The sequence below is a fragment of the Battus philenor genome, unplaced genomic scaffold (assembly GCF_028537555.1).
Source record: "Battus philenor isolate CCGP_79_NKW_IND1 unplaced genomic scaffold, ilBatPhil1.0.hap1 SCAF_21, whole genome shotgun sequence".
NCBI classification, from domain to species: domain Eukaryota; kingdom Metazoa; phylum Arthropoda; class Insecta; order Lepidoptera; family Papilionidae; genus Battus; species Battus philenor.
The window spans coordinates 5252061-5279614 of NW_027181684.1; the positions used below are offsets into that span (position 1 = coordinate 5252061).

At 32.9% G+C, this 27554-nt stretch overlaps 1 protein-coding gene across 1 annotated transcript in view; it reads left to right on the plus strand.

Moving 5' to 3' along the window:
* The first annotated feature begins 13862 nt into the window (after window positions 1-13862).
* The window catches only part of LOC137923318 (zinc finger protein basonuclin-1-like), a 30146-nt gene continuing 16454 nt past the window's right edge, over window positions 13863-27554 (plus strand). The window contains exon 1 of the mRNA XM_068766537.1: window positions 13863-13975. Within this exon, the coding sequence (XP_068622638.1) occupies window positions 13967-13975 (9 nt within the window). The 5' untranslated portion in view covers window positions 13863-13966. The remainder of the gene's footprint in view (window positions 13976-27554) is intronic.

Below are 27554 nucleotides of genomic sequence, written 5' to 3' on the forward strand. Positions count from 1 at the left end.
TCCTTAACTATGTCGTCGGTGTTATACCGCCTCGTGGGCCACTCGTGAACTTTTCACTTTAGTTTGCACAACTTCGGTGACCTTGACATTTGTAATACTATAAATTATAATAAATCTATTATATAAATTATGATATCGATGTATGAATAATTAAACAAATTCTTTTATTATTTAGTGTAGAGTAACGGGATGCTATAATAAATAATTAAAGAAATACTACGTGCCATATGCGTAATATTTAACAGTTGAGTTAAATTATATAAGAAGACCTCAAGAAATAAACCAAACCTATCTATTGCTTATAACTATAAGGCGATGTACATTATCACGTTCACTAACAGTTTCAAAAGATACATGATGATAAAAATGTTATATGTTTATTTAAACTTAAACTCGATGCGGTTGTTTTATATCTCTTTAACTTCTGGAGGAAGACCACCAAGAAAAAAAGTTTTAGAGAGAATTAAAAAAAGAAAGTTATTTTTAGGAATACACTGGATAAAGATCTACGTTTTTTGACATTGCATTATTTAAAATGAGAAGATGTTTCGGAGCTAGATCGATTTTAAATATAAAAGAAATGAAGATCGGTAATATCAAAGTTGAGAAATGTCGACGCCAAATATACGCCACATCGATACAAATAAATGAGAAACGATCCTGAGGCCGAATTTACAAATCGTATAACAATCACCATTTTTCAATCGCTTTTTATCAGCCCACAATTAATAATTCGTAAAAATCATTAACGGCCGAGACAACGGAACAAAGTCGCCGTCCTTTGTGGCATGTCGGGGGATTTAAAAAAAGAAGGGGAGAAAAAAGGTTTTAAAAGGAGCGGCGGGCATCCCGCGGGGCCGCCGCGTAGGATAAACCAACATGGGACGTGTCGACGCACGGACGGACTGCTATTTCGTTATTATTGTTAACGTGACGCTTAACATGCAAGCTTGACCTCATCGGACCTTACTGAACCTTACGAGCTTCACGATGATTTCCTTAATATTATAATTGGTTACATTCATAAAGCCATAGCCGTAAAAATACAATATGCATATTGAATGACGTTCTTTGCTTATGCTTGAAAAAAAATTAAGTCTAGAAACTCTTAGCTTAGCTTAACACGTGCTTAACGACACACTGTTGAGTGCCTAGCGAAACATTCCATTCGGGCCAAACCAAAATCTGAAAATGGATTATTTATATTAATTGAGATTTACATATTATCGTATAAAAATATATTTATAACGCCGTGATGGCGGCGCGTTAAAATAAAACAGACCTTGTCTTTTCTAACTATTTAGAGAAAATTATATGGTAAGAGAATGTTGTCCAACTTAGATCAGCTTGGCCGGACTGACTGACCCTAAGACACTAGGACCTGGCTTGGCTATATTCGATTGGTGCTGGACGCTGTTAGCCGTTCTGGCTTTTACAGCTTCTTCGGATTCAGGGCTTGCGAAGCTGAAGCTACCCTATTAAATGACGTTCTTATCAAGCACACACACGAAGTTAATACTTTTATTCCCTTTGCAAACTAGAGTTCAATAATTTTTTAGTTTATTAAATATAATTATCGTTGGAAAATAATATCTATGATGATTGAAAATGAAAGTAAGTCACAGAGAAAAAGTATAATAGAACGAAAACAAAGATGTAAAGGAATAATTAAACAAAATGTTTTCGTGCTTCAGCCACAGACTGTCCATAACACAGACATAAGCCTACTTCATAAATTTCCATTTGTACCGGTTGGAAGTGGCCCAGAACCAATATCGATCTTATTATTAGGTATATTTCGAATTCAATTCATTTAACAACATTATCAATGTGTAAGACAATATATAAGACAGTATTGGTATTACATAAGCCAATTAATTGATCGGGAAGTAAAATTGAGGAATCTCGTATGCATCATAACACGTATGAGTTCTATAAAGATTTTAAATTACAATTCCTTTACCGAGCACTACGTTCAATAACCACTATGAAGTTAACTACATCATAATGTTTTATGACCAAGTCTACAAACTCAAGAAGGCGGCTACTCATCAAAACTTATTTAGAACCGAACAGGTATAGATCTTATAAAGAAAATAATGGAGAAAAAAAAGAGTGCTGTTCGTTCAATCGATAATGAGACCTAGAGAAAAGTTTCGTAAAAAAAATATATTATGACAGTATATAGTCAATATATGCAGGCAACGCAAGTCGTTGCGATCTTTGCTGGGAGGCTTTACCTTGCAGTGGGCGTCTATATGTTGATATGATGATGATAGTATCGGAAAGTTAAAGTACAAACATGAGCACCGTAAATATAGTGTTTTACAATAAGTAATTTATTTGTTATTGTACTAAATAGCACACAATAATATGCCTGCGTTTCTAAAAAGTTGCAAAGTTATAATTTAGGACGTAATTAATATGAATATAGGAAAAATTAGTACAGGTGGTGTAATAAATTAAAGGAATAGGAGAAAAAACAATAGTGTGAAATCAATAAAGAGAAAATTGATAAAATAGAAAGTTAGGTAAATAAGCAAATATTGTATAATTGTGTTAAAATGTGAAGTTAAATGTGTATATTAATTAAGGATATTATATATTATAAATAAAATTGTAATGCCCTGTGCATATACAATAGGAAAAAGCGAGAGGTTGCCAATAGCGGAAACCATAAAAAATGTCACACAATGAAAATTTTTTTTCATTATAATATAAACAAATGTCTTTAAAAAAGCGATATATATAAGAATAGCTTTACAAATAGAGATAGGCTTGTTATACCTTTCACAAGGATTTGTAAAATTAGTACAGTATAAGGCGATAAATATTGCACATCGACTTTTGGAAAGGGACAATCGGCTAATTTCGCGAATGCACGAAATACGGAGTACGACTGACACAACGTCACATAGGTAGTGTGAGACAGAGATAGTGCGCTACGAAGCCAAAATTAGCCGATTGTCTCTTTTCAAAGGTCGATGTGCAATATTTAACGCCGGATACTGTAATTCTTTTGTCGTCCACTGAGTATATTATTACAATATACTCTATTATTATATATCTAAATTATCATGTAATTAGCTTAAATACTTCACTAAACAAGCACTTGTAAAAAAACTTACCATGGTGTGAAGGATTTTTAAGTGATAATAAAGCTTTAGAATTAATTTCTCTACAACTGTTTTAAAGGTTCTGTGACAAAAAAATCTCGTTCGAGTTTGTTGAGAGCTCTTGTCATATCAGGGAGCGTCACAAAACTTCGTAATTTTAACATAAAGAATATTATTATAGCAGAGTTCAAACTGATTCTAGATACTATTAAATTAGGCTCTTGTAGCGTTATTCGTACGCTAATTGGTCACTATAAATGATACCACGTGAATAAAAAAATGGATGAATAACTAATAATAAGTCTGTACAAATGATGCACACAAAACTTGGTGCTGTCGCCACGTGGGACATATTCAATGCTATCGTTTCATTAATTACAACCACCCGCAGCCACAGCGCTCGTGGTGACAACCACTAAGACATTAAGTCTTTGTGTATTCAATTTTATTTTGAAATAAAACTTTGTAAGGCAATTATTTTACTTATTTAACGATTCATATAATTATTAATGACATTTAGGGTTAAGTTCATTTTAGACGTTATATATAAGCAATAGCAATTTAAAGCTTTTTATAAAACAAAATAGATTAAAATTACCAGATATTGATATAATTATCGGTGAAGAATTTATACAAAAGAGTTTCGAGTTTTTGATGATTATGGAAAATTAAGAAAAAAAAAACGTCTTTCATTCTTAAGTTATTTGATTAATCGTTTTGATCTCATAGGCTATGCTAATGGCAGTCTATAAAAGAGTTCATAGCAGTTTAAAAAATAAACGACTACATATAAACGCTGTTAAATTGTCGTGTAAACTTAAACGTTAATTATTAAGATGTACTTACAAGGGTGCCACAGGGTACTTTCCTTAGCCCTATACTTCTTACAACCTCGGACCTCCTTACGTTAATGCTCTTTGGTCACGACATCCGACCATTGGACGTGCCGATAATTCACTATAACGTGACGACATCACCGCCACGCTTCGTACAGTGACAAAGGGCCATTTAATAATCAACCCGAGACTGCAATGTGACAATATTTTTAATAATTGAATTTATGTCTTCTTTTTCTTTGTTTACTATAATTTTTATTATAATCAGTGACAAGTATATACTTGATTTTAAATCATCTGTGTCTGTGTGTTTTAAAATTTTAGCTACAGTTTTTTTTTGTGATGGAGTTGCATCAAATTGTAATATCAAAAGTAATAGCCCTGTCGTATTCCACTTGAATAAAACTTCAAATGTCGTTATAATAAACAATTATTAATCACAAAAATATTTTTTTTATTTTATATATTGTGTATTAATTAAATGCTTTATGGTATACTTTTTTTCATTAATTTCTAATAACATAAGTTTTATGGATATGATTGACGTAAAATTTATCACAATATAATAAGAGATAATACAATATGCAGATCAATTTATAAATCAAAAAGAACGAAAAAAAAATAACGATGATTTATGGAAAAAAAATTATAATTCATTCTGCGACATAACCTACTTTACTTTTAACACAATTTCAGTTAGAGTCCATAAAAACAAAGATTTTCTTTTTCTTTTATTATATCACGACACATTAAAATCTTATCTCTCAAAACATTTCGCTTCTATTGACATAGGCTTTATTTAAATTTGTTTCGCTTATCTATTTTAATTTGTTGAAATGAAACTATAATTCATGTATGTTAATTACGATATATATTTTTTTTGTCAACTTAAGCAACATTTTTTTGAGTGTCAACACGCAGTATTACCGTTTCAAATCAAATTGAATAGAGTTTTGGTAAGTTGAGCAGTGGTGGTACAGCAGTTAAGAACTGAGACTGGCGATTGTAGGTCGCAGATTCCATTCAAAACAATATTGCAATATGTAATTCACACTTTTCTTAATTATATAGAATTGCCATTGTTTACAATCAAATTTCAAGAAGATGGACAGTAACGTTCTTTGCAATCCAATATATCACACTGCGATCGCCGCCCCGCCTGCCAAGCGTGGTGATAATGGTACCTATATCGCCTATAGATATCTATGAGGAGACCTTGCCTTGCATTAGGCTTATATGGGCTGAAACGAGGACGACGTAGTAAAAATCACATTTAAATTTTACTCTATGTCATACCCCCGCTCTTATTATATATAGTCATACACACATAAGAAAGGTTCACGAGTGGCGACCTACGTTGGCAATCTATGGAGCAGGCCTATGCCTTGGAGTAGGCGTCCATCGGCTAAAAAGAAAAAGAAGCAGAAGATGCACACTCATCCCTAAGATTATATTATAATCTCTACTTCTTTCTTTATCATTGATTGGTAGCATTTCGTTAAACAAAACTATATTAGTCATTATAAATGCTGAAATCACCTTTGCTTTTAGTTGTTAAATCGTTTTTGTAAAATTATTTGACAGATACCAGTTTTATGAATACTAGAACATGTATTTATATTATAAGATTTTTAACAATACGCCTAAAAGTAGATATGGACATTGCACCTAAACAGTAGTATTTTTTTTAATTTAACACTTGCAACAAAAAGATAAAACTTTCGTCATCGGAGTCTCAATGCCTGACATTAATATTAATTCACTTATCTCGATGCCATTTAAAGCTTTTAAAGCAATTAGCGTGTAATTAAGAGAATTGTTATTTAATTGGTAAGTCGCATTGGTGCAATTCAGTTGTCCGAAGCTTATCTTGGATATCAATTGCGGATATCTGAACTTATCGTTACGACCCGTTAGTTAATTGATACATTGAAATAAGCTGATGTTACGTTAAAATTTTGTGTACAATTGAGTTCATGTTAAACAAATCTACTGATACAAACTATATAGTGTAACCGTAGTGCTACCCAAGTTACTGATAGATATAACGGTTTGCCAAATGACATCTATTTCGGATATAGATAGCACGCACACATAATAAAAGTATAATAATACTGGAATAAATTAATGTCTTTGTATATAGGTAGATTAAGTAGCAGAAAGTAAATTAGACATAAGAGTAAGGCTTTCCAAAATAATGTAGAAAGCAGTCAAAGAGAAGAATGATGTAAACATAAAGATAATTTGACGTAAATACTTAATAATAAGAAATTAGACGAGACTAGAATAGACTAAGATAATAATGTAAAGGAATTAGAGTAAAGCTAAGAACTGACCAGATTAGAAACAAAAATAAGAAATAGAATATATTATAAAAAGTAATTATAAAAAGACTCTGCCATCTAACAGTAAAGGTGAGAAGGCATGACAAAAAAATCCAAACCGCTGTCATCACCATCATAATATCAATCGAGCGAAGTCCACTGCAATGACTATGCCTACCTCAAAGATAGCCACGATGACCAATAGTGCGAGGCCTACTCTAATCGCGTCCACCGGCTACTGGTCGCCAGATCTTTCGAGAACCTTTCCATCACAACGGCGGTCTTGTAAACCAAGCCTAGACAGGGTGAAATATCCGCCGCTCTATTCCATCTGTCCGCCATCAATCCGTTCCTTCAGTGCGCCGTAGAGATACCGGACGGATTAGGTATATGAACGTCCTTTCTCGAATATCTCGTGTGCGTCTTGTCAATTGCGCTGTTCCCCTTTGCACTGCTCACGTATCTCAGACAGTAACTACCACTTCCGCACACTACGTAGCTGTTACCACGGCCTTTGTACTGGGCGATAGTATTACAATACATAAATGATTAAAACCTTCTTTAAAGTAGTCACATTATTTATTGGCTAAACGACTTTATAGAAAAACAACCAACCAACCAACCATTACTTAAGGAAATAAGTTTTCCACTTTTGTTTAGTTTCTAGCTGGCTCTTCACAGCAAATCAGCATTCAAAAGTGCGTGTTAATAAATACCTACTTGAATTAGAAAATTATTAATATTGTTTATTTTTTAATTTTTGTAAACTACAATACTTTAGTAAGTTAGGTTTTATTTTTACTACCTATACACCCACGCTGAAAGAAAAAGTGTAGTACTGATCTAGATAAACAGTCCTATTAACCAAACCGATATTTGAAGATAAATTCCGTCATAAATTCGGAAGGTCTCATCATAGTGAAAGAGAGACGGGACCCTATTATTAGGTTACAATGCGAAACTATCGCACAAAAACACGACTAATGAAGTCGGACCAACGTTTTATACCATCCATAGCAATGTATCACGTCGTAAATTCTCGTCAGTCAAAACGATTAAGCCGAAAAAAGTGTCTTTTAAACAAAATTAAAACAATAATCAATTTATCGTTCGAAAATAAACCATAACAGAATTATTAGAGAGTCTAAATTAAAGTAACGAAAGGGGAGTAATCTATGGTTGTAATTGAAAGTAAATTAGTCCGTAGGTTTACGTGATAAAGTTGAAATTTGTGTAAGTGATTGGTTATTTATGACACGGGTCCCGTAGGCAAATTGTCGTTAGGCCCCGGTCACTTTTCGGCGATAGCGTTTTTTTCCTAATTTCGTGTATTCTTTGGCGGCTTGTTCGCCGGGCCCAAATGACACGACAGGTGACGATCGGTTTTTTCGTTTACAACGGGCTGGTAGATATTGTGTTATATAGTTTATTGCGTGTCCGTCCGTATCATGCGATTCCAGAACTATAGCCGGTTAATTTGCTTCGTTATAATTTTTCGAATACAAATGTCGCGGTGACTTTTTATAACATTTTTCTTGTTTAAAAAGTCATTTTTATAATTTTTTAGCTTGAACGTAGTTAAAAAGACCAGTAGAAACTTTTCGCACAAAATTCGCTAACATCCCTAATTGTTTCTCTGGTGAAATAAAGTTATGAAAAGATTAGAATTTAATACATTGTTAGATCTTAGTTAAGTTAATTTGAAACCATTGCAGTAAAGACTAGATTACAAGTGATGTTTCTTAAAATTAACTTTAACTTAGTGTTCTACAGTATTATATTAGCTTTATAATTTTGTCACAGCCGGGGCAAATACTCTCACCAAGAGTGAGGACTGTAATATAATATACGTCGTCATTTTAGTCCATAGACGCCCACTGCAAGGCATAGATCTCCCCGAAAGATATCTATGGGGGGATGTATCATAATCACCACACTTGGCAGACGGGCCTGCGTTCACAGTATGATATTATGGTACGCAGAGGATGCTGCTGTCTCTCCTCTGGAAACTAGATTATGATCAATGGCAATCCTTTATAATTAATTCACAAAAAGTAAATTATACAAAATTGTGTCCCAAGAATCGAACTCGTGACCTACGATCGCAAGAGTCAGATGTTTACTGCTATAATATAATGTATAGTGGGCACTTTACGAGACTAGAACATTGTCAGAAGAAATTCTATGTTGTTATGTTTATTAGCGTTAAGAAAATAGTGACTCATATTCACGTTACTCGAGTGCAACTCGTTTTAAGATCTGTAAGTTAAAACCATCAAATATATAAGCGAGTTTTTTATTTTCGGAACTTAAATTCCATCACCTCTTCATTGCCCAAATTACATCAACGATTGCCACTATTAGTTTATCAAAGTCTTTGCGTTATATTGTTAACTATAATAGCTGAAAATGTGATCACACGACGAAGAAGATAGGGTCGCCTTCGTCATGGGCGAGTACAAATGTGGCTCTATATTTTTCGGATTCTCAAAAAAAAATACAACATACAACAGAAAAGTATAAGATTTAGAAGTAAGTCAAAAAGTTGAACAAGATCCCAAGCTAGTCATGAGTAAAATCAATAAAGGTTTAGTAAATAAGAAAGTATATTAAATCGAAAAATTGAGTCAAAACTGTGATAATGTAACAAACTGCGATAATGTAGAAAACCGTGGTCTAGGAAAGAAGATGATGTACGAATGATGATTTGAATGTGAAGTAAGATAGAAATCGTGAAGGAGAGATGAAAATTATAATGTAAATTATTTGAAGGATGAAAGGAGAGAGTGAAATAAAAGAATAAAATAAAATAAAAACTTTACCCGAGTTTAATGTCACAATGAAAATGTTGATACTTAAACTATATATGTTAGATATAATTTCAAATTTGGCTTGGGAACTATTGATTTAAATTTCCAATTTTTTTTTTGCAAATAGACGCTTAAATATTGAGAAACATAGTTTATTAAGAAAAACATATACTCCAACACACCAACTGTACACTTTAATTTCGCCGCAAAAAAATCTCCAAATCATTTATCAAAAATTTGTTAATAAATCTAAAACCAAGGACGTAGATAAACACATAATATGTGATTAACATCATGGGATTATTTAATCGTATGAGATACCACGTGGACCTCATAAACAATGGCAAGTGGTAACGTAGTTCCGTAACGTTACGTAATCGTAGGCTCAACGTTAAAACGTAGCCTACTATTAAAGTTACATTAGGGAGAACAAAACCTTATTAAGCAAAACGTCAATCTCACGCTCTGCCCATTTTGTCTGTGGTAACACAATATAAAGGACCGTACATTATATGACTCTTTGTACAAAACATAGTAGCAAAGGTTGAAAACTTATATCTTAAATATTATAATATTTGCAAATATTAAACAGAATAGCTTAGAACATATAAATCATAAATCTATAATTAATTATGTAATAATATGTACATATATACCCCGACATAGGTTAGTAGAATTTTTGCTGATTCTTTATTTAAAAATATTTTTTTGTTAACCTTACGCATGTTATTGTTGCCTGTCATCGATATTGCAATTGGTTTTGTATTTTTTTAAATATTTTGTTATTGCATTTAATACTGTAAATTTTGTTAATAATCCATAATAAAAAATGCATTTCCTTTTTGAGAAAAGGGATAAATTTAAATATAAATTTACATATTTTACAATAATAATATTGTGTAGAATTTTGTGCAACCTGGACAGTAAAACCAATGAAAGTCTTAGTGTTTAAGAAAGTCAAAGTGACAACTCTTTTATCTATTTGCCTATATAGAGTCTTTGAGTATTCTTGTTACACTACAAAAACGAAGAGTAAAGAGAGAGCTAATAGTAACGGGCAAGAATGAAAGTAAAAGATCAGGAGGGAGAAACCCAATGCGCTGGACATATGAAACACCACTCTTGACAGTAAGGTCTGCGAAGCTTAGCCGAGTATCACAACTGATGATGCAAGTTCGTCAGGAAGAAAGCGATTTGTGGAAGAGGTCACGACCCTCAGAAATGAGGATTACGTTGCGAGGAGAAGGAGTAACAAAAGAATGTAATAACAAGATATCTGCTACAATGTTCAAATGAAAGTCCCGGCTCATGAGATTATTAAGAAAATAAGAAGAATTTATATATACTTCAATTTGACAACTTAAATGAAAGGGCTAGATGTTAGTTATTAGGGTAGGCGCACTCGCCCTGCCTCCCGAATCTGCAGAATCTATCTGCAAATGACATATCGGTAGCAGCCCTGTCCAAAAAAAATAATGCAAACTATCAAACAATTTGGGAAAATGTTGAAAAAAAGACTACTTCATAGGATTAAAATAAAGTAATACAGATTACAATTACACAAAATGGTGGGGAAAAAAGAACCGTCAGTTAATCCAATACGTCAATCGACAAATTCACGCCGCTGTCAACGTAGGTGGCCTTGAAAAAAAAATTAAAGAGCAAAAGCATAAAAGGATTTTCTGCCATGCACATCATGCCGACAAAAGGTGATCTTTGTGACCAGCACAAAAGAAATGGTGACAGTCGTCATTATTAAAAATTGCCCGGTGGCGCTAGCCGCATTGTGTCCTTTTGAAACCACTTGTGCTATGGACCTACTTTGCACCCATTTCAAATTTTCCAGTCCAACAATTTTAAATCAGATGACAAAAGAGATTTAAAAATATCTGATTGTTATTGATATGGAAACTGTGGAACAAGGTTTCGACTTCATGATTGTATTATAATACATTTTTAAACAGTTTACACAATTGGGATATTAAAATACGAAATAAATAAAATAATTAAATGCTGAAGTAAAAAAGTGACTTGACACAAGGTACTGTCTATGTTCGTTGACAACGAGAACCTCAACTCAGTTATTACTGCTGATGAAATTTTGTATCGATGAACATTAGTATTAAACCACATAATAGACCTACGTGGAAGACAATTACAAATAAAAATTAATGACTGCAGCTAAAAGACAGAAATTTAAGAACAGCTCAAGCAGTTCCACCTTTTCATAAATTTTTATTAAAATGTAAAATCAAGTTCCTATTCTTGCCTTTTCAAACCACAGAGAGAACGAAATCATCTGACTCAAGATGTCGAAAAATGTCGTGCCGTTGTCGTTTCAACCTGTAGACGTCCACTGCAAGACTGTGGGCTCCTTGTCATGCTCGGCAGACGGATTGGCGATCATAATGTGGTATTATTTATGCAGAGTAAACTGATGCCCATATTTCGGAAACCTTATGTGAACAGTGGCAATAATTAATACACCGAGTGGGAATTACACAAGATTGTACCTCTAGAGTAGAAGTCAAGTGTCAATCCTCTACCGCTGAATGTGCGATAAAACATCGCGTATAATAAAGGATTTTAATTAAAGTATTTTATTTCTGATCTTGCAGTGTACGAAAGATTTTTTTTTTTATTTAAGTTTGTTTTTATCTGTCAAAACATTAAATAAATAATCATTCTTAAATACGTTTCACACTGGGCGGATTGAAGATATACTTAAAGTTCCAGGATACGGGCAGAGTAAGACTGGCGATCTTGGCGAAGATATTATATAAGAAGAGACTTATCCCTCACTGTGGTTATCAACAGTCTGAAAAGAAGAGGACGAAACACGTTTTATTTTATTTCTATTGGTCTGCAACAAGACTGTAATTTTTGACACTAGGAAGACGTCATCGGGAGATGCTAGAAGTAGACCGCTTCCCGCTTTAAAAAAAAATATTTGGGAGACTTTAGTCTTGCAGTCGAAGTCCTGCGGTTGAAATGATCACCATACGGACTCCAAATACTCTAAGGACAATTAGCTTGATATAAATTTATTTAACATGATCCTTATATATAGCTGTAAAAAAATATCTTTTATTAAATTAAATACGTAAAAGTAAGTCACTTATAATGAAAATGAGAAAATAATAGCACATATAGGTCGGCAATTTTTCATTATCTAGTCACATCGGAAGACAAGGTCGAGCTCGAGGGTCTCCGAGCCGCGTTACCGACAAAGCTGTAATAGCCCCATAATGTTAAAAGCGTCAACGTCTAATAGAAACCAGGAGAAAATGTCTGTGTAGTTCCTACAGATAACAGAACCACACCAAGCCGTTGCTTTTAAAAAGTATGCCATTCCAGAAAAGAAATATTTTAACCAAAAATATTTTTTTCCAAAAATATTTTTTTTGATTAATGTATATCAAAATATAACGATACAAAAAATAAATTATGAAAAATACTACACTTTATACAATTATAAAAGCTTTAAAGCTTTTTGCTGACAAATACGTTATACGTTGACCCTATATAGCAAAAGTAAAAATAGGATTATTGTGATATATCTAGATCCGTCTGGTAATATTTTAATAGGGAATACTACGTTAGACGAAGTTACGAGTATGACCTTGAAGGTTGACATCGCTAAAAATCAGTGTACATCAATTCAGGTGACCTAACAAAATAAATTATTAGGTACACACAATTTATCGACTTACTATATTATTAACTTAAAAAAAGGATACAAAAAAATCTCGAGTAACGTAGGCGAAACTAACTTTATGAATCAAAAGATAAGATAACAAATAAAATACGTTTATTAAACATTGGAACTTATAAAAGTACTCATATTGATCGTCAACTTATTATCTATTTATTTTTTAATATATTATGCTTCCCAAGGTGTTATAGTTGTGGAGAAGAAGGAGGAAAAAACTGCACAACAAGACATATTTTAACAAAGCTTAACACAGATTTGTGCACATACACTTTATGAGATATAGCCAGTCTTCAATGTTATCATTTAAACAATCAGAAATAAAACAATATTATTATTGGACATTTTTCAATTAAAAAGTAATGCTTATAATTAATTGAACTCGAGTAGCGCTACATTTAATACATATCAAGCATTGATATAAGTATATATAAAGCAAATGAGTAAGAGCAGTGCAGTCGGAGCTAGATCCATTAGCGCAGCGAAGCGTCGTGGAATCCGCACCGCCGCGGTGCCTCTGCTCATCCAAGTCCCTAAAAAGCTCTCGTGGTGACACCTCCTCCCCTCCCCCACCCACTAACACCACATACTCCTATCCTACTCGCACGCGTTGCTCTCCGAGTAGCGACACAATGCGACACGGATAGCACCGTGTAAAACATCCCAAGCGACTCCAAACATACGTTGCATTCTCGCTTATAACACCAAGCAGTAGGAGCGTAGATCTAAATTAAGCGACACATTAGAGGACACCTGCAAAGCGAGTATGAAGGTCGTAACCGCCCGCGGATGCTGCCAATCCGAACCTTGGCGCGCAGATGTAGAGCTGACAATAGGGGTAAGGTTCACGCGATGCTGTAAAGACACAGTTTTTAAATGTCACGTAGTGTAGTCGTCTCTTTTCTCCGGAGTCCTGTCGCGTCTCCTTTTGCATCCTTCAGCTCGGGGTACCCCCGCGTATCTTTCATCCCGCTCGCCGACGCCTGAAGCCCAGTGTCCGGCCGCGTTGACTCCGAGGCGGTCGTGTTGCGCTACTGAGAAACACATGCGATTGTACCCATGTTCCGTACTACGTACGTATAGAGGATTAGATGTGAAATGTACTGTGAAGTGACGCCCAGTGCCGTTTGATGTTTGTTTGTGTGGCGGACGAAGCTAAGAAGCATTAATGATTCAGGTAAGATCGCGGCTCCGATGGAAATGCAAGCGAACCGCTCGAAATAAGAAATAAACTGGCATGTCCTAAAAATCCCGACCATATTTCTATTTCTAAACCAGATATTGATAAAAGCAATAACTTTATTAAAACGAATAATCATATCTAATAAGAATTACATATCATATGATTTTACATACTTTGTCAACAGTTGAAGAATCTAATAGTAACTAAAAGTTTTACTGAACATATTCAAAACTAATTTCTTAATAATCCTTATAAAGAATAATACACATTCATTATATTATCGCTAACTTATCAGATACTTATTATTTAAAACGTAAATACATTAAAAGTAATCATCTAAATAATTTGTTTTAAAACGGCACGAAATCCTAATAAGAAAAAAATACTTTTTTACGTAAATAAATAACTGTATTATTTATTAAATTAAGCCCTATATTAACTACATAATTTACTATTTACAATGTTAACATTGTACGAATAATTTTATATTTTTACTTGTTATAATTCTAAAAAAAAATATTTTATTTTCGATATTATTCTTAATACGTTTGTTAGAATGCGGCGCTATAGGTTGTAATGTAAGAGTGAAGTAATATCGAAAGGCAATAAAACACATCAAAACCTGCTTTGCGTCGCTGCATACATGTATTTGACACGAAGAGGATATATCAAAGGAACATAAAAACGTACCTATTCATTATTGTCTCGTAATATTCAATTATTCCGTTTTACATTCTTTATCACATCGTATATATTTTTAATATAAAATGCCAGTCCGCTATATTGTTCCTTATTAAAAAGATCATTCAGCGGTCGTGTAGAAAAAATTGTGTGTGTACTTCTCTTTTGGACTATTTTTGTAATTTCATTTGTTACTTATTATATGAGTGTATATATCGATTGATTAAGTGTATACATTTATATTAATATATTAAAAAATATTGAATAACATATATTTCTCCTGTAAATCTTCACATAAGTTTGTCCTCTTTATTCTATATGAAAGTTCATTCGTCGTATGACTTAAGATAAAGAAATTATTTGGTTAAAACTTGAAATAATGAATCAAGCTGTGGTTCCTGGAAGAATTCCTGAAGCATAGTTACTGTAAAAATGTAGGCTGAGCGCTAAGCTAACAACACCTGGATAATCTGTGAATATCATCGGGCAAATGGCATTTTTTCAATGATAAATGAAAAGATTATTATGACTTACGTATTGTTAGGGTTTTATTATCTGTTAATAATGTATTGCCATTCAACCACAGGTTTACTTACAATATAAAAAAGGATTATTGAGCTAAATATAATTTATTTTATTTTTAATTTTAATCCGTTATAATCTGTCCTCGCTTTGAAAAAAAAATGAATAAACATATATTTATTCTTTAAAATAGGCTTTTTAAATAACCTCATGAAATAATATTATGTATATTAAAACATGTATTTATTGTACATTGTCGTTAATACATTTATTTCTATAGATAGATTATCCATTCCGAACCTGTGCTACTGGCAACTTGAAATTCTATTTAAAAGAACTTGACAAGAAATTCGGAAGGTGCTATTCTAAAGTCAATTTTACAATATATAATTTAATTGCTAAAGAACTTTTAATATGACTTGGTTAATTTCATAATAATATTTAAAACAAATAGGTTGAGAAACACGTTAAAGAAAGTAAGCGACGGATCATTTCCCTTTAATGTAATTATTAAAAAAATGCTTTTCTGTCATTAATAATATTTCTCGGTTAACTATACAGTTATACGATATATATCAGGTTTTTTTTATCTTCTAGTTTCTTCCTTTTTATTTCGCTTTTTCTTCCTCTTTTATGATGTTTACTAATTTCTTCTTACCTTCATAAATTTATCTCCGCACAGCCCAAATGGTTAACTGATAGAAAAAAACTCCTTATGCATTAAGATCGCCGTTATATTTTGTATAAGAGGTGTTTAAAAATATATATTAAAAAAATAAGTCTCAATGAGAACGAATTAAGATAATAAAGGATACACATGGTATAATTAAGATATGTACTAATATGCGAATCGTTGCGTCGTGTTATGTAACATTTTCAATAAAAATAATTAACCGTATTTATTTTTGCAAAACATTAGATTGCAAATTTGTAATGCAGTGTTTAGTTTAAAGTACACTAGACCTAACTTGCTGAATCAAAGTTAAAGAAAGAGATCACTCGCCGAATCCAACTCGGATTAGAAGCGTTCGGGATGTTTTGAAATATCTTCAAAATACCTCAGTGCCAGGTCTTTGACCAGTGTGTGTTGCCGGTGATGACTAACAAATGTAAAACCTGGTCACTTACGGTGGACCTTATAAGAAAGTTCAAGGTCACCCAGAGAGCTATGTAGAGAACTGTGCCCGGAGTTTCGTTGCGAATCCGCAGGAGAAACAAGGGTCACTGACGCATCTTGAGGAGTTGTTTCTCTGAAGTGCAAATAGGCGGGACACATAGCTTGTGCAACCGATAGCCGTTGGCCCAAGAGATTTTAGTTGGACCGAATACATATGCGGCCTATGTCTTGCAGAGTGTGCTTATCAGCTGAAAAAAAAGGAGAAGAGAACATAGCTTTCTATTTTAGTTTTTCAAACCTGCAAACAAGTCTTACGAGAGAATGTTAGGCGACAGAACTAAATGAAAAAGGAAAAATAATTTTCATGTTATTTTTATAGTACAAGTAGATGGAACGTTAGCGTTATAACATTAGCATTATAACCAAAATTTAACGCACAGCTGATTTATTGCATCTTACACATAACCAGATTACTATAGGTAACGAATTGTAAAGTATTTTTATAAGCACATTGATGTTTGCCACAGAGAAACCAAAGAAGAAATACTATTACATGATATTAGTTAAATTTCTGCCGATACGTTATTGTAAATAGTTTTAAAAGAGGCTATAGAAGTGTCACAAAAAAAACTTTTATACTTGCAGAGTGCTTAAGTTATTTATAGATGTAATGTCTTGTTATTAAAAAGAATTACAATAACAAGTTTTCTATTTTAAACAATGCAACTTTTTAACAATTATATGTTTATATTATCATGGTTTTTATTAATGGTACACGTTGTTTGTATATTTACATACTAACCAATTGTTTTGATTGACATTTAATATATAAGAGAGATATGTTATAATTTTGGAAATATGTGTTTTATGGAAAAATAAGCAGTGAGCTACCAATGCTAGGTTCTCAGGGTACAAGACTTATTAGATAGACTTAATAGATTTAAATATCTAGATTAGAGACATTCTTATATATATAACACTTGGTGCATTAATTATATAGGATTGCCCCTGCTGACAAATAAGTTTCTAGAGGACTGGCAGCAGCGATCTCTGCGTACACCACACTGCAATCGCCAACCCGCCTGCCAATCTAGGTGATTAATGTATATCCCCCCATAGATATCATTGACGGAGGCCCTTTCAGTTGGCTGAAACGACAATGGAAACACAACATTGTCGTATAAGCTGTTTACCCATATTCTCATTTAAGCATTGAAAATACAAAATAAATATCATAATTGAAACCGTTTTTTAGTTGGACGAGTAAAAATATATTTAGTGATTTATATTTGATTACGTATTTTATTCGGATTAAAAGTATATAAAGCTGTTGTTATGAACTTTACTCACTAATATATTGCAGGATTAATGTCAAAAACCATTCTTTACGCATTCCTACTGTTTTCAAACAGTAAAGGGATAATAATAAAAAGTATATCAGTACGTGACATCTTACATCCTCTAGGTTTTATTTGATTTTCGTCGACTGTGGTTGCAGGCTGTTTTCAACCGTACCTATTGGAAGCCTCTTGAGTAAAATAATTATAACGTATTTGATTGGTGTTTAGTTTTTTTAATCATGCCGGGTATAATTTTGTTCAAGTCGCGATTCGTATTACCAGTCTTATTTTTGTTTACGGGATACGTTGAATCTTATTTATGTTTACATGGTTATACAGCGTGAATAAAAATAGATGTAAAGGTACAAAGCCTTTTTTTACTCCTACAACCAGTCAACCAAAGCAGCGTTTTGCAAATTCATTGAAATTAAATATACCAAGAATTTATTAACACTTTTTTCTACACCATGGATAATAACTAGAAAAAAAAAGAAAAAATAGAAACAGTTTATAAAGATGTACAAGAGGCGGTCTTATCAGTTGAGGCAGTTTCAACCAGACAACCTTTGGATGGCGATGAGAGACATGAAGGAGAGGACAGTTTAGAGTAAATAAAAATAATTTACCTCTGACAATAATAACATGTGAATATTGTGATACTCTCGTGGTCTAATCACTGGAAATGTTAGAAGATTAGATATATAAACTGATTGAAGAGAATTTTTCTTACAAAACCCGTCATCGATGACGGATCCCTGTTGCAACTCCTTCGCCGGATCAAACATCTATCGTTCACTTGTAACATCGTGTATCTTGTAACGTGTACGTAATGTAGCGATGATAGAACACGGCATTGTGAGTGTTCACGGATTGTGAGTAGTAACAGAGTTCGTGCTGATTGATGGAGCTGTAAACGGTTTTGGTGCACGTGCACGCAACGTCCGTGTGTTTGTTTGGTTAGCCACGTCTCAGGCCGCGGGGTACGGGTTAATTAAACTTGTATTATCTTGGTAATCGCCAGGCAGCTTACACCTGGTAACCCCTTATCGTCTTGCGTAGGTTTTCTTGTTTAAATGTAATTATAGAACATTTGTACAGAATTATTTATGTTCTAGCACAGCGTGGTATTCTCCTTAGGTCATTGATATGCTGAATGCGATACAAAAAAAAACAATATATTCGCTACTCTATATATAACGGTGTTACACCAAAGGTCATGGGAGCGTAATAAACTATCAAATCGGTACATTATTAATATTTTTAAAAAAGGAAGATGAACAAATGTCCACTGCTATAAACACTATAACTTACTAAATACCTTTCTATGATAAATTATTCCCATTAAACCTACATAAAATTTCATACGAGTATCATCATTATTTCAGTCTGTCAAATGTGATTCTTCAGGTATTTTTCGCATGATGTAGTCAATTGTCACTATAAATGATTCTATAAGGAAAGAGCCGATAGATGCCCAGTACCAGACAAAGGTCTACCCCACAGTCCAAAAAGTCCAACTGGAAGTCAACCCGCGTCTTTTAATGATCTTAACAAAACATAAATTTATTCTAATTAAATTAAAAATTCTTATCACTTTGTCTTGTAATTACTGATGGAGTTTCGAGATATATGGATATATATCTCGGCTTTACTTACGTCTGTTTTATCTATAAAAATATTACAGTATACGTAAAAAAAAAACTGTTATTAAACAGTTGTTCTTACAACCAGCTTGATTGATATTTTGCAGTTACGGTTGTTTTTTTTTTTGATAAGACGCAATGCGCTAGCAAAAGTAAAATAATTTCACAGCGTGTTGCATTGACAGCGTGTAGATATAGAAATTTTTTCATCGTACGCAACCTATCGCTAGCATTCGCAGAATATCAATTCGCACTTCTAACTATAAACAATCAAAGGCGTTAAGAACTTTTTGCGTTTTCTGTACGCTTCGGAACGAACATGCGGGCTTAGTATTTCCACAATAACAAAAACATGTTCTCTACCTTAACATGATCAGAGCAGATAAATGTCTTATACCATAAAAGCAAAGCTTTCTATATTTAACCTTTCTATTTAATGTTTTCATCAATAAATAAAAAATCTAAATAAATTATTATGATTATAGTAACATATTCAATCTACTGTTTTATTGGCCATATGTTTTCTCGATTTTAGATATTAAATATACAATTTACACATAGCAACAAGAAAAAATTTAACATTTATAAATATCTGCTCCTGTTATAAGTAAATAGGCTTATTTTTAAAACCTAAGTAAATAATAACTAAAAGATAAAATGTCGAGAACGGCTTGACTCATTCCTATATTTTTAATATGTTAATTAAAATACAAAAAGATTGATATACAGAGATAAGACAGAAAACATGCGACGAAACTCGTAAATGTAAAAACAATTCATTGGTTTTACTTAACAAACCGCAGAGTAAATTAAATCAATCGTCCCTTATCTGTCTAACATTTTTTGTTAAATGAAACCAAAAAATTGCAAGTTGAATTATCAATGATTAATAACATTATAACAGGGTTTGGCAGTGTAATAAACAGAAAAGTAATTTTTGTTTGTAATCTTTGTTTATTTATAAGAATTATTAAATAATATTACTCTGATACGTTTCATTCAATATTTTTTATTTATTTTTTGTATAACACGCCATTAATAGGCATGTCTGTCAAATCGTATAAGTATAAAATATAATAAATTATTATATATTTTAATATCAAAATGTTAATAATGGCTATTAACTAATTTAAGAAATAAATACGCTAATACGCAATATAAAAATCACATAAAAATTAATAGAAATGGTTGATAGAAGTGGTACTTGTCATTAATGACTTTATTGTACGTAAAACAGCAAAATAAAGTTAGCGGAGTGGTTGTTGCAGGTGGCTTGCGGTCGTGAGCCGACGATGCCCCAGGCGACGGCGTAATGCTCCTTCAATATGTTATTATATTATACAATAGATTAGACGACGTTAGGATATTGTTTTAGACATAAAACCGGAGTTATCTATTTATTTATTCATACTTTATTCTCGAGTGGCGACCACGAGCCGGCAGACGCGGCATGCCCCCCCCCCCCACTAGAAGGACTGACGACATAGTCAAGGGTCACAGATAGTCGCTGGATGCGTAAAGCTGGTCATTGAGGAGAGTAGAGTACCGGCTTTACTTAGTCCTCCTTCGCAATACAACCTATTCTTCTCTGGAACGTACTTCCCCTCGATATTAGGATGATCAGGAATCGTTGCGCATTTAAAGCAAAGGTTCGAAAGCTGTTGTTTGACAAGCTGGTGGAATCATCACGTTTTTTGTATTTATATAAATAGTATATATAGATATTTAAATATAAATATTAAGGTATAATTTAATATAATTATGTTAAATAATAGCCATTAGTATATTGATATAGGGATTTTACTTTTTTATTTTATTTCACATCTTTTATTATACTTGTTTCACCTGCGTTTATTAATTTATTTCTGCACCGCATAACGGTTAACTGGTAGAGAATGGATTATTATTTTTTTTTTAAATTAAAATATATATTAAACCTTTGGAGCAAGCATATGCCTTACAGTGGACGTCTATCAGCTGTTATGGTGATGATTATCAACATGGAGAATGCCAAAAGAGTCCAATTTGACAGTAATTAGAATCAGATTGAATTGCCTTATATTGAAATTCTTCATTTTAAAACTACGAGGGTTTGCGCCATGATCTGGGAAGAGACCACAACAAACTCAGGCGGGTTTTTTTTGTGGTCATTTTTTAAAAATCTTTGGTACAGTAGTAGAGCAATTCATTTCCAAGCCTTATAATCGTTTTAATAGCATTCCTTTACATTTTTTATTTAATAAACTTCTTAAATTTATTCACGTTTCTCATTATTCATCATTTTAATTTTAACTCTTCACTTAATATAAAATTACGATTCTATATATACATTATTTACGCAAAGCTACATTTAAACGCCCTTGATGCCTTGATCGTTGGAATGCCAAAGCTGTGATCCCCTCAAAGGGTTCTCTGAGTGTAGTCACTCCAAGGAAAGTCCGCCTGAGCGATCTAAGAGCTAAACACCCTTCCAATCCAGTGAAACTGTAGTACATAGCGATCCGAGACTAGTAGACTCCAGGGGAACAGTCGAGCTTCGCAAACTTAAAACAGGTTTTAGGCTAAGCGAACTACGCCCTGCGTCTGAAACCCGCGGAATATGCAATTGGCAATTGACCAGCATTGTAAGTCAAGATAAAAAAACTGTATTTATTTAACAACTAAGCGGGGATTGTTCATTTGATAATAAGATATATGATTCGCTTATAAAAATGATCTTATTTCTGAAATAAGCATGTATATAATATAATTATTAATAGCTTTAATACCAGCACTCAGGTTTATACCTATCTATGTAAGAAAATATCCATTGTTTCAATAAACGCCTCCACACCCTTCTTGCACTCAAAATTTCATAAAATTCGTACTTAGCTGGATTCTACTTAGAAAAAGAATACTTCTAATAAACTTCAAGTCATTAAGCATTACAGTTCCACAGATATCGTGATGACTTTATATACACATAGATAAAAATCCTTTATGCGTATATACATATAGAAATACTTTACCACTGCATTCTACTACATCAGTTATGACTTTTAATATCTTTACACAAAAAATTTCTCTTTACGAACTGACCATCTTTTAAGTTATGCACCATTAAGTAATATATGATTATGCATGAAGCTTAAATAAGTTTCTTCGTCAATAAATCTTAAGTAATTTTATTTATTACCATTCAAAGATCTACCCAATTGACAACTAGGCGCTAATACATAAGGTAATAGCCGATGTGTGATTATTAAAATGAATGCAAAACTTTAAAAATAACTCGTGAATTAATATATACTTATATAAACTTGTGTAATATATATTACATACGTACATTAACATATTCTTTACATTAATTGTATTATTTAACAGTCATAGCTGGCGTTGATAACAACAAAATATGCTTACTTAATAAAGACACAATCGAAATTTATAGAGTATGATTTGGGATTTTTCTATGATTGAATCAGGATTAAAGAGATTTAAAATAACTGACAAAGTTCAGCAGATTGGTAAGTTGAATTGGCAGTAGGCAAGCCAGACGACGCAGAACAAATTGCCGCTAGAGCCTTAAAGTTCTGAAACGGAGACATCTGAACACAAGGTGGACAGGTGATCTTTTTAACCCTTTCCTTACCGCAGTACGTTCCGCCGAAGTGACGCTTCTGAACCGAGCAGCGCGCCGCGAAGAATGCACATTGCAAGGCGGTAGACTGATGTTCGAATTTTCTCATTTAAATGTTAAATGTTTAAAGATGTTACTGGTAAGTTAATTAAAATGGAAATTAGGATAATTCTTAGTAATTTTTTGGCACGTTACAATTTTTACATTCATATTTTGATTTCCGTCTTTTGCCATTTGTACTGCACACAACGTACTTTCTATTTCGATTTATTCCTAATGATTTATAAATTGAAAGGAAAATGCCTTTCTGTCAACCTTAGTAGATAAATATTGCGATTATTCTTTTTTATATTTTAAATTTTAGTATCCAAATACATACTGTACTTTCGAAGAATTATTTTTGAGTAAAGGTGCATTCAATAACAATGCAATTTAAGGAAGGGCAAATGGATACCACCTAAATGCGACACTAGTACACATGCGTGTCCAGTGGATGTTGTCTAAATCCGACGCTGGTATACACGGGGCGTTCAGTGGAAGCCGGCTAACTCCGGTGCTGGTAACGAAAGGGTTAAGTGTCACGCTGAATGTGATCTGCTTCCACCGAAAACTAAGTAGAGATCTACGTTCAGCAATGGACGACCCACAACCGAAGTGTAAAGGATCTTTCAGAGGTTACAGTCTTCTGAAGATGTTCGTAATGCCAACTAGACCGCGACACTTTGACTAGGAATCATAGGTCACAGGTTCGAGTCTCAGGATACAATCTTAACCCTTAATAGCCTAGAGTTTCAGTTTTGATACCAATCTTTTATACCGAATGTTCACATTACTATTAGTTTTTTTTATAGCTTGGCTGTACAAATTTTACTGTTGTATAATATTCTTTCCAACGAAATTAAAAAAAAAATCTATATTTTCCTTCATCTAGACCCTCGAGCAAAGACGGTAATATTAAAAAAATCACTTTCGTAAATCAGGCTATTATGGGTTAAATAATCCACACTTCGTGCATTAATTATATAGGATCATCACTGCTCACAAACAAATTTTCAGAGGATGAAAAGTTACTTTTGTATACTAACTTCATCGCATAGGTGACTCCGAGCCAATATCGCGGGGAAGCGTAGGTTATTGAAACAAATCGGTCGACATCAGCCAAATGCACTTTTCACGACCGCTCCATTAGCTAAATTATTTTTTCCCAAGTCCGGCACCGGCGCGTCCACACGGATATTTCTGCTAAAAAATATATTAGATGACTCCAGTAATTGATTTTGACGTATTACCTCGTAGACATGTTTACTATTAACAAATTAAACTTTATTTATTTACTTCATCGTCCGACAACATGGTATATAAAAAAAATAAGGATAAAATAGACAGAAGATGAAGTAAAATGAAGTTTTATTTCAATCTACAATTTCGTCCAGAATAGAATTAAAAAGGAAAAATAGAGAAGGCAATAGATGTTAGAAGTAGTTGCAGATAGATGAACAGGTGCTATTTGAAGCATATAACAGACTAATTGTCCCCTGCCCGCTTCGTATCCTTAGAAAATAAAATATATTTTAAAATGTATTCTTTGAGTAATGTATATTATTTTAGTTAATCTTCATTATTAATATATTATATCTATTTCGTAACTGGCGAACCTATCTAATAAAGTACAAATCTTTTACGACCCATCTGAAAATTGTAAGATATTTTTAAATGCGAGAAACGGCAGTTTTTATTCTTTATTATAATTATAATATTTCTATATCAATAGAGAAAGCTAAAGACGCTTAATCCCGGCCGCTTCCAACCGCTCTTTTGAAAATCTATAGGTAAGGTTCATGTCCACCTGTGTACGTCTTACGGCTGAAATGATGATAATGGCGAAATAAATATATAATGTTATATATATAAAATTTTGACGTGAAAATAATTAAATTTTTTATACAAAAAGGCATTTCGGTGAATAAATGCCCACTGCAAGATTCAGGTCTCCTCTAAACATTTCTACGGGTGTTATATCATAATCGCCATGCTTAGAAGGCGGGTTGGTGATCGCAGTGTGGTATTATGATACGCAGAGGACGCTGCTGCCCATCCTCTGGAAACTTCTTTGTGAGTGTGCCATAACATAATTTTTGCACAAAGTGTAAATAATTTAAGATTGTACCCCGGGAATCGAATCTGCGAACTACAATCGCAAATATTAGTCCTTACCGCTAGGATACCACTGTTTAATCAAATAGTTTAATAAAGTAGTAGGTTTGTAAAAATACTATCTATACTATACCACCAGAGGCTGCGTATCTTTATATGGTGAAGGATTGTGAGACTTTAGTCACGCAATGGTCTATGTAAAAAAGCAACGCGATCACAAAACGGATAGAGGATTAAATTATTTGCAAAAAGCACGTACGTTTCGTGAAAAACATGTTAAAAATAAACCGTTATTCCGGGCGTGACCTTGATTGACTTTTCGTATGTTGAACTTGTAACTCGGAGTTGTTCGACATTAATGTTCGTTTACATTAATTGTTGCAACGCTAATTATGACTTCCAATTATACACGACTAGAAAAATAATTGACGAGATCTGTAGTAGAACCAAGATCGCCGACGCACATCTGAAGTGGTGGTCCACATCGCTGATGCAATCGATGGCCGTTGTGGAAAATCTCTCACTAGGTGCGTCGACGATACTGTTAAGGTCGCAAATGGCCGTTGGATGCGGCATCACAAGACCGGTTATCTTGCTGGCTTCTACCTGATGAAAAGAAAAATAAAAAAACATAATATTCAAATACTAAAATCTTTAATAACTAGTTACTTAAGAATCTTTTGACCGTGTGCAATAAAGTTTCCAGAGGATGGGCAGCAACGTCCTCTGTGTACCATAAAATCACGTTGCGATCGCCAACCCGCATGCCAAGCGTGGCGATTATAGCATATCCCCTCAAAGATATCTCTGGGAAAGGTTTATGCCTTTCAGAAGGTGTTCGAAAGACGTTACATTCTATATTGTTTATCATGTGTATAAAAAGTGTAAAATCAGGAACTACTTCCAAGATAGATAGATATTTTTATTTCTTTTGCTTTCGTTCACAATTACTTCAATTATTATTCATAATAAATTTTTTGTATACATCGCAACCGCCTATTAACAGGATGAAACACTGCTAATGTAGAACAAATACAGCATCCGTTTGTAATATAAACAGGCCACTTTAATGTGATAGTATTAATATAACTTTGACATTAACGAGGTAACAATAATAGCTTAAAACTCCTACGCAGCGCCATTTTAGATTAATGGAGGTACACGTGCAGCGCCATCTGTTGACGGCGTTTGTGAACTGCCCATAAATCAAACGCTCTGTTAGTTCGAATTAAACTATTGTTTACGCTTTGTTATGAAATTAAAAAAGTTTGTTATTTTGACATTTATTGTTTTTATGAGAGTTGGCTACCTGTACATTTTCTAATTAAAAATTAATATTAGGAAATGAATACTTAAGAAATGATTAAGGTGACGTATAAGAATCTCATTTAACAAATAACACTTATTAATATTTTAAACTGTTTGCTGAAAATATCTTGTTAGAAAATTGAATAAGTAAATTATTTATATATTTACGTTTTGGTACGGAAACAAAAGTCAATCAAAAGATTTCACTTGTTATATTAAATAATTTTACAAATATTACTGTTGTCAATTTATTCACGCTATTAAAATTATTTTAAAATATTAATATTCAACGTAGATTATAAAATTGTTAAAAAAATAAATAGTAAATTTGTATTTTAGCACAGATTTAGTAAAACGTGAACAAATTTCTTTTGTCTTTAACACGAATCATTAAATAATTTACTATGACTTAGCCATTAAATGCATGACTTTTATTTATATTTTAAATAATATATTTCTAGCAGATAAGTACACTGTGATGTAGGGAAAAATAGAAACAAAAACCTAGATATAATATTTTTTAAACTTATTTTGTAAAACCTTTTTATGCATATGTACAACACTATGCATTTACTGTACACTATTGAGTTCAAACTGGTATGTTGCAGTTTTTCATCATTACGCATTTAAGGGTTAACTCAACACTATATGTTTATCATAATCGTATGCATATCTGTCAAGTTTACAAAAACACAATATAAAATATTGTACAGTAATAATTAATATCATTAGTTTCGCCCAATCAGCTATTAGTACGTGAAGCATTAATCCCTAGTGCTATCTCGCTCGCACAGTACCTACCATACGCAGACCTGTACGGGTTCACTCACCCACGACTTGTACTACGCAAAATGTATAGACATAGCCGCAAAATAAAGAAGCCGGATGAAGCAAGAGAAGCAAAGAACGAAGAAACGTAGGAAAAGCTAAAAGAGAAAAAGAACTAAATCTATTAGCAACAATCGACTAGTAATAGTGTTTCTTATACGTTCGACGAACTTTTACTCAACGACTAATCCCACAAAAACTTAACTTACCTATAAAACTAGCGTACACCAGTGACATGACTCTTTGATAAGCTATGTACCTAGCTTATGTAAGAAACAAAACGATTTTACTTAAAATATTCGATGTATTTCTGTATGAATAGTTTCACTACACACATTCACATTAATGCAAAAGGCATACAATG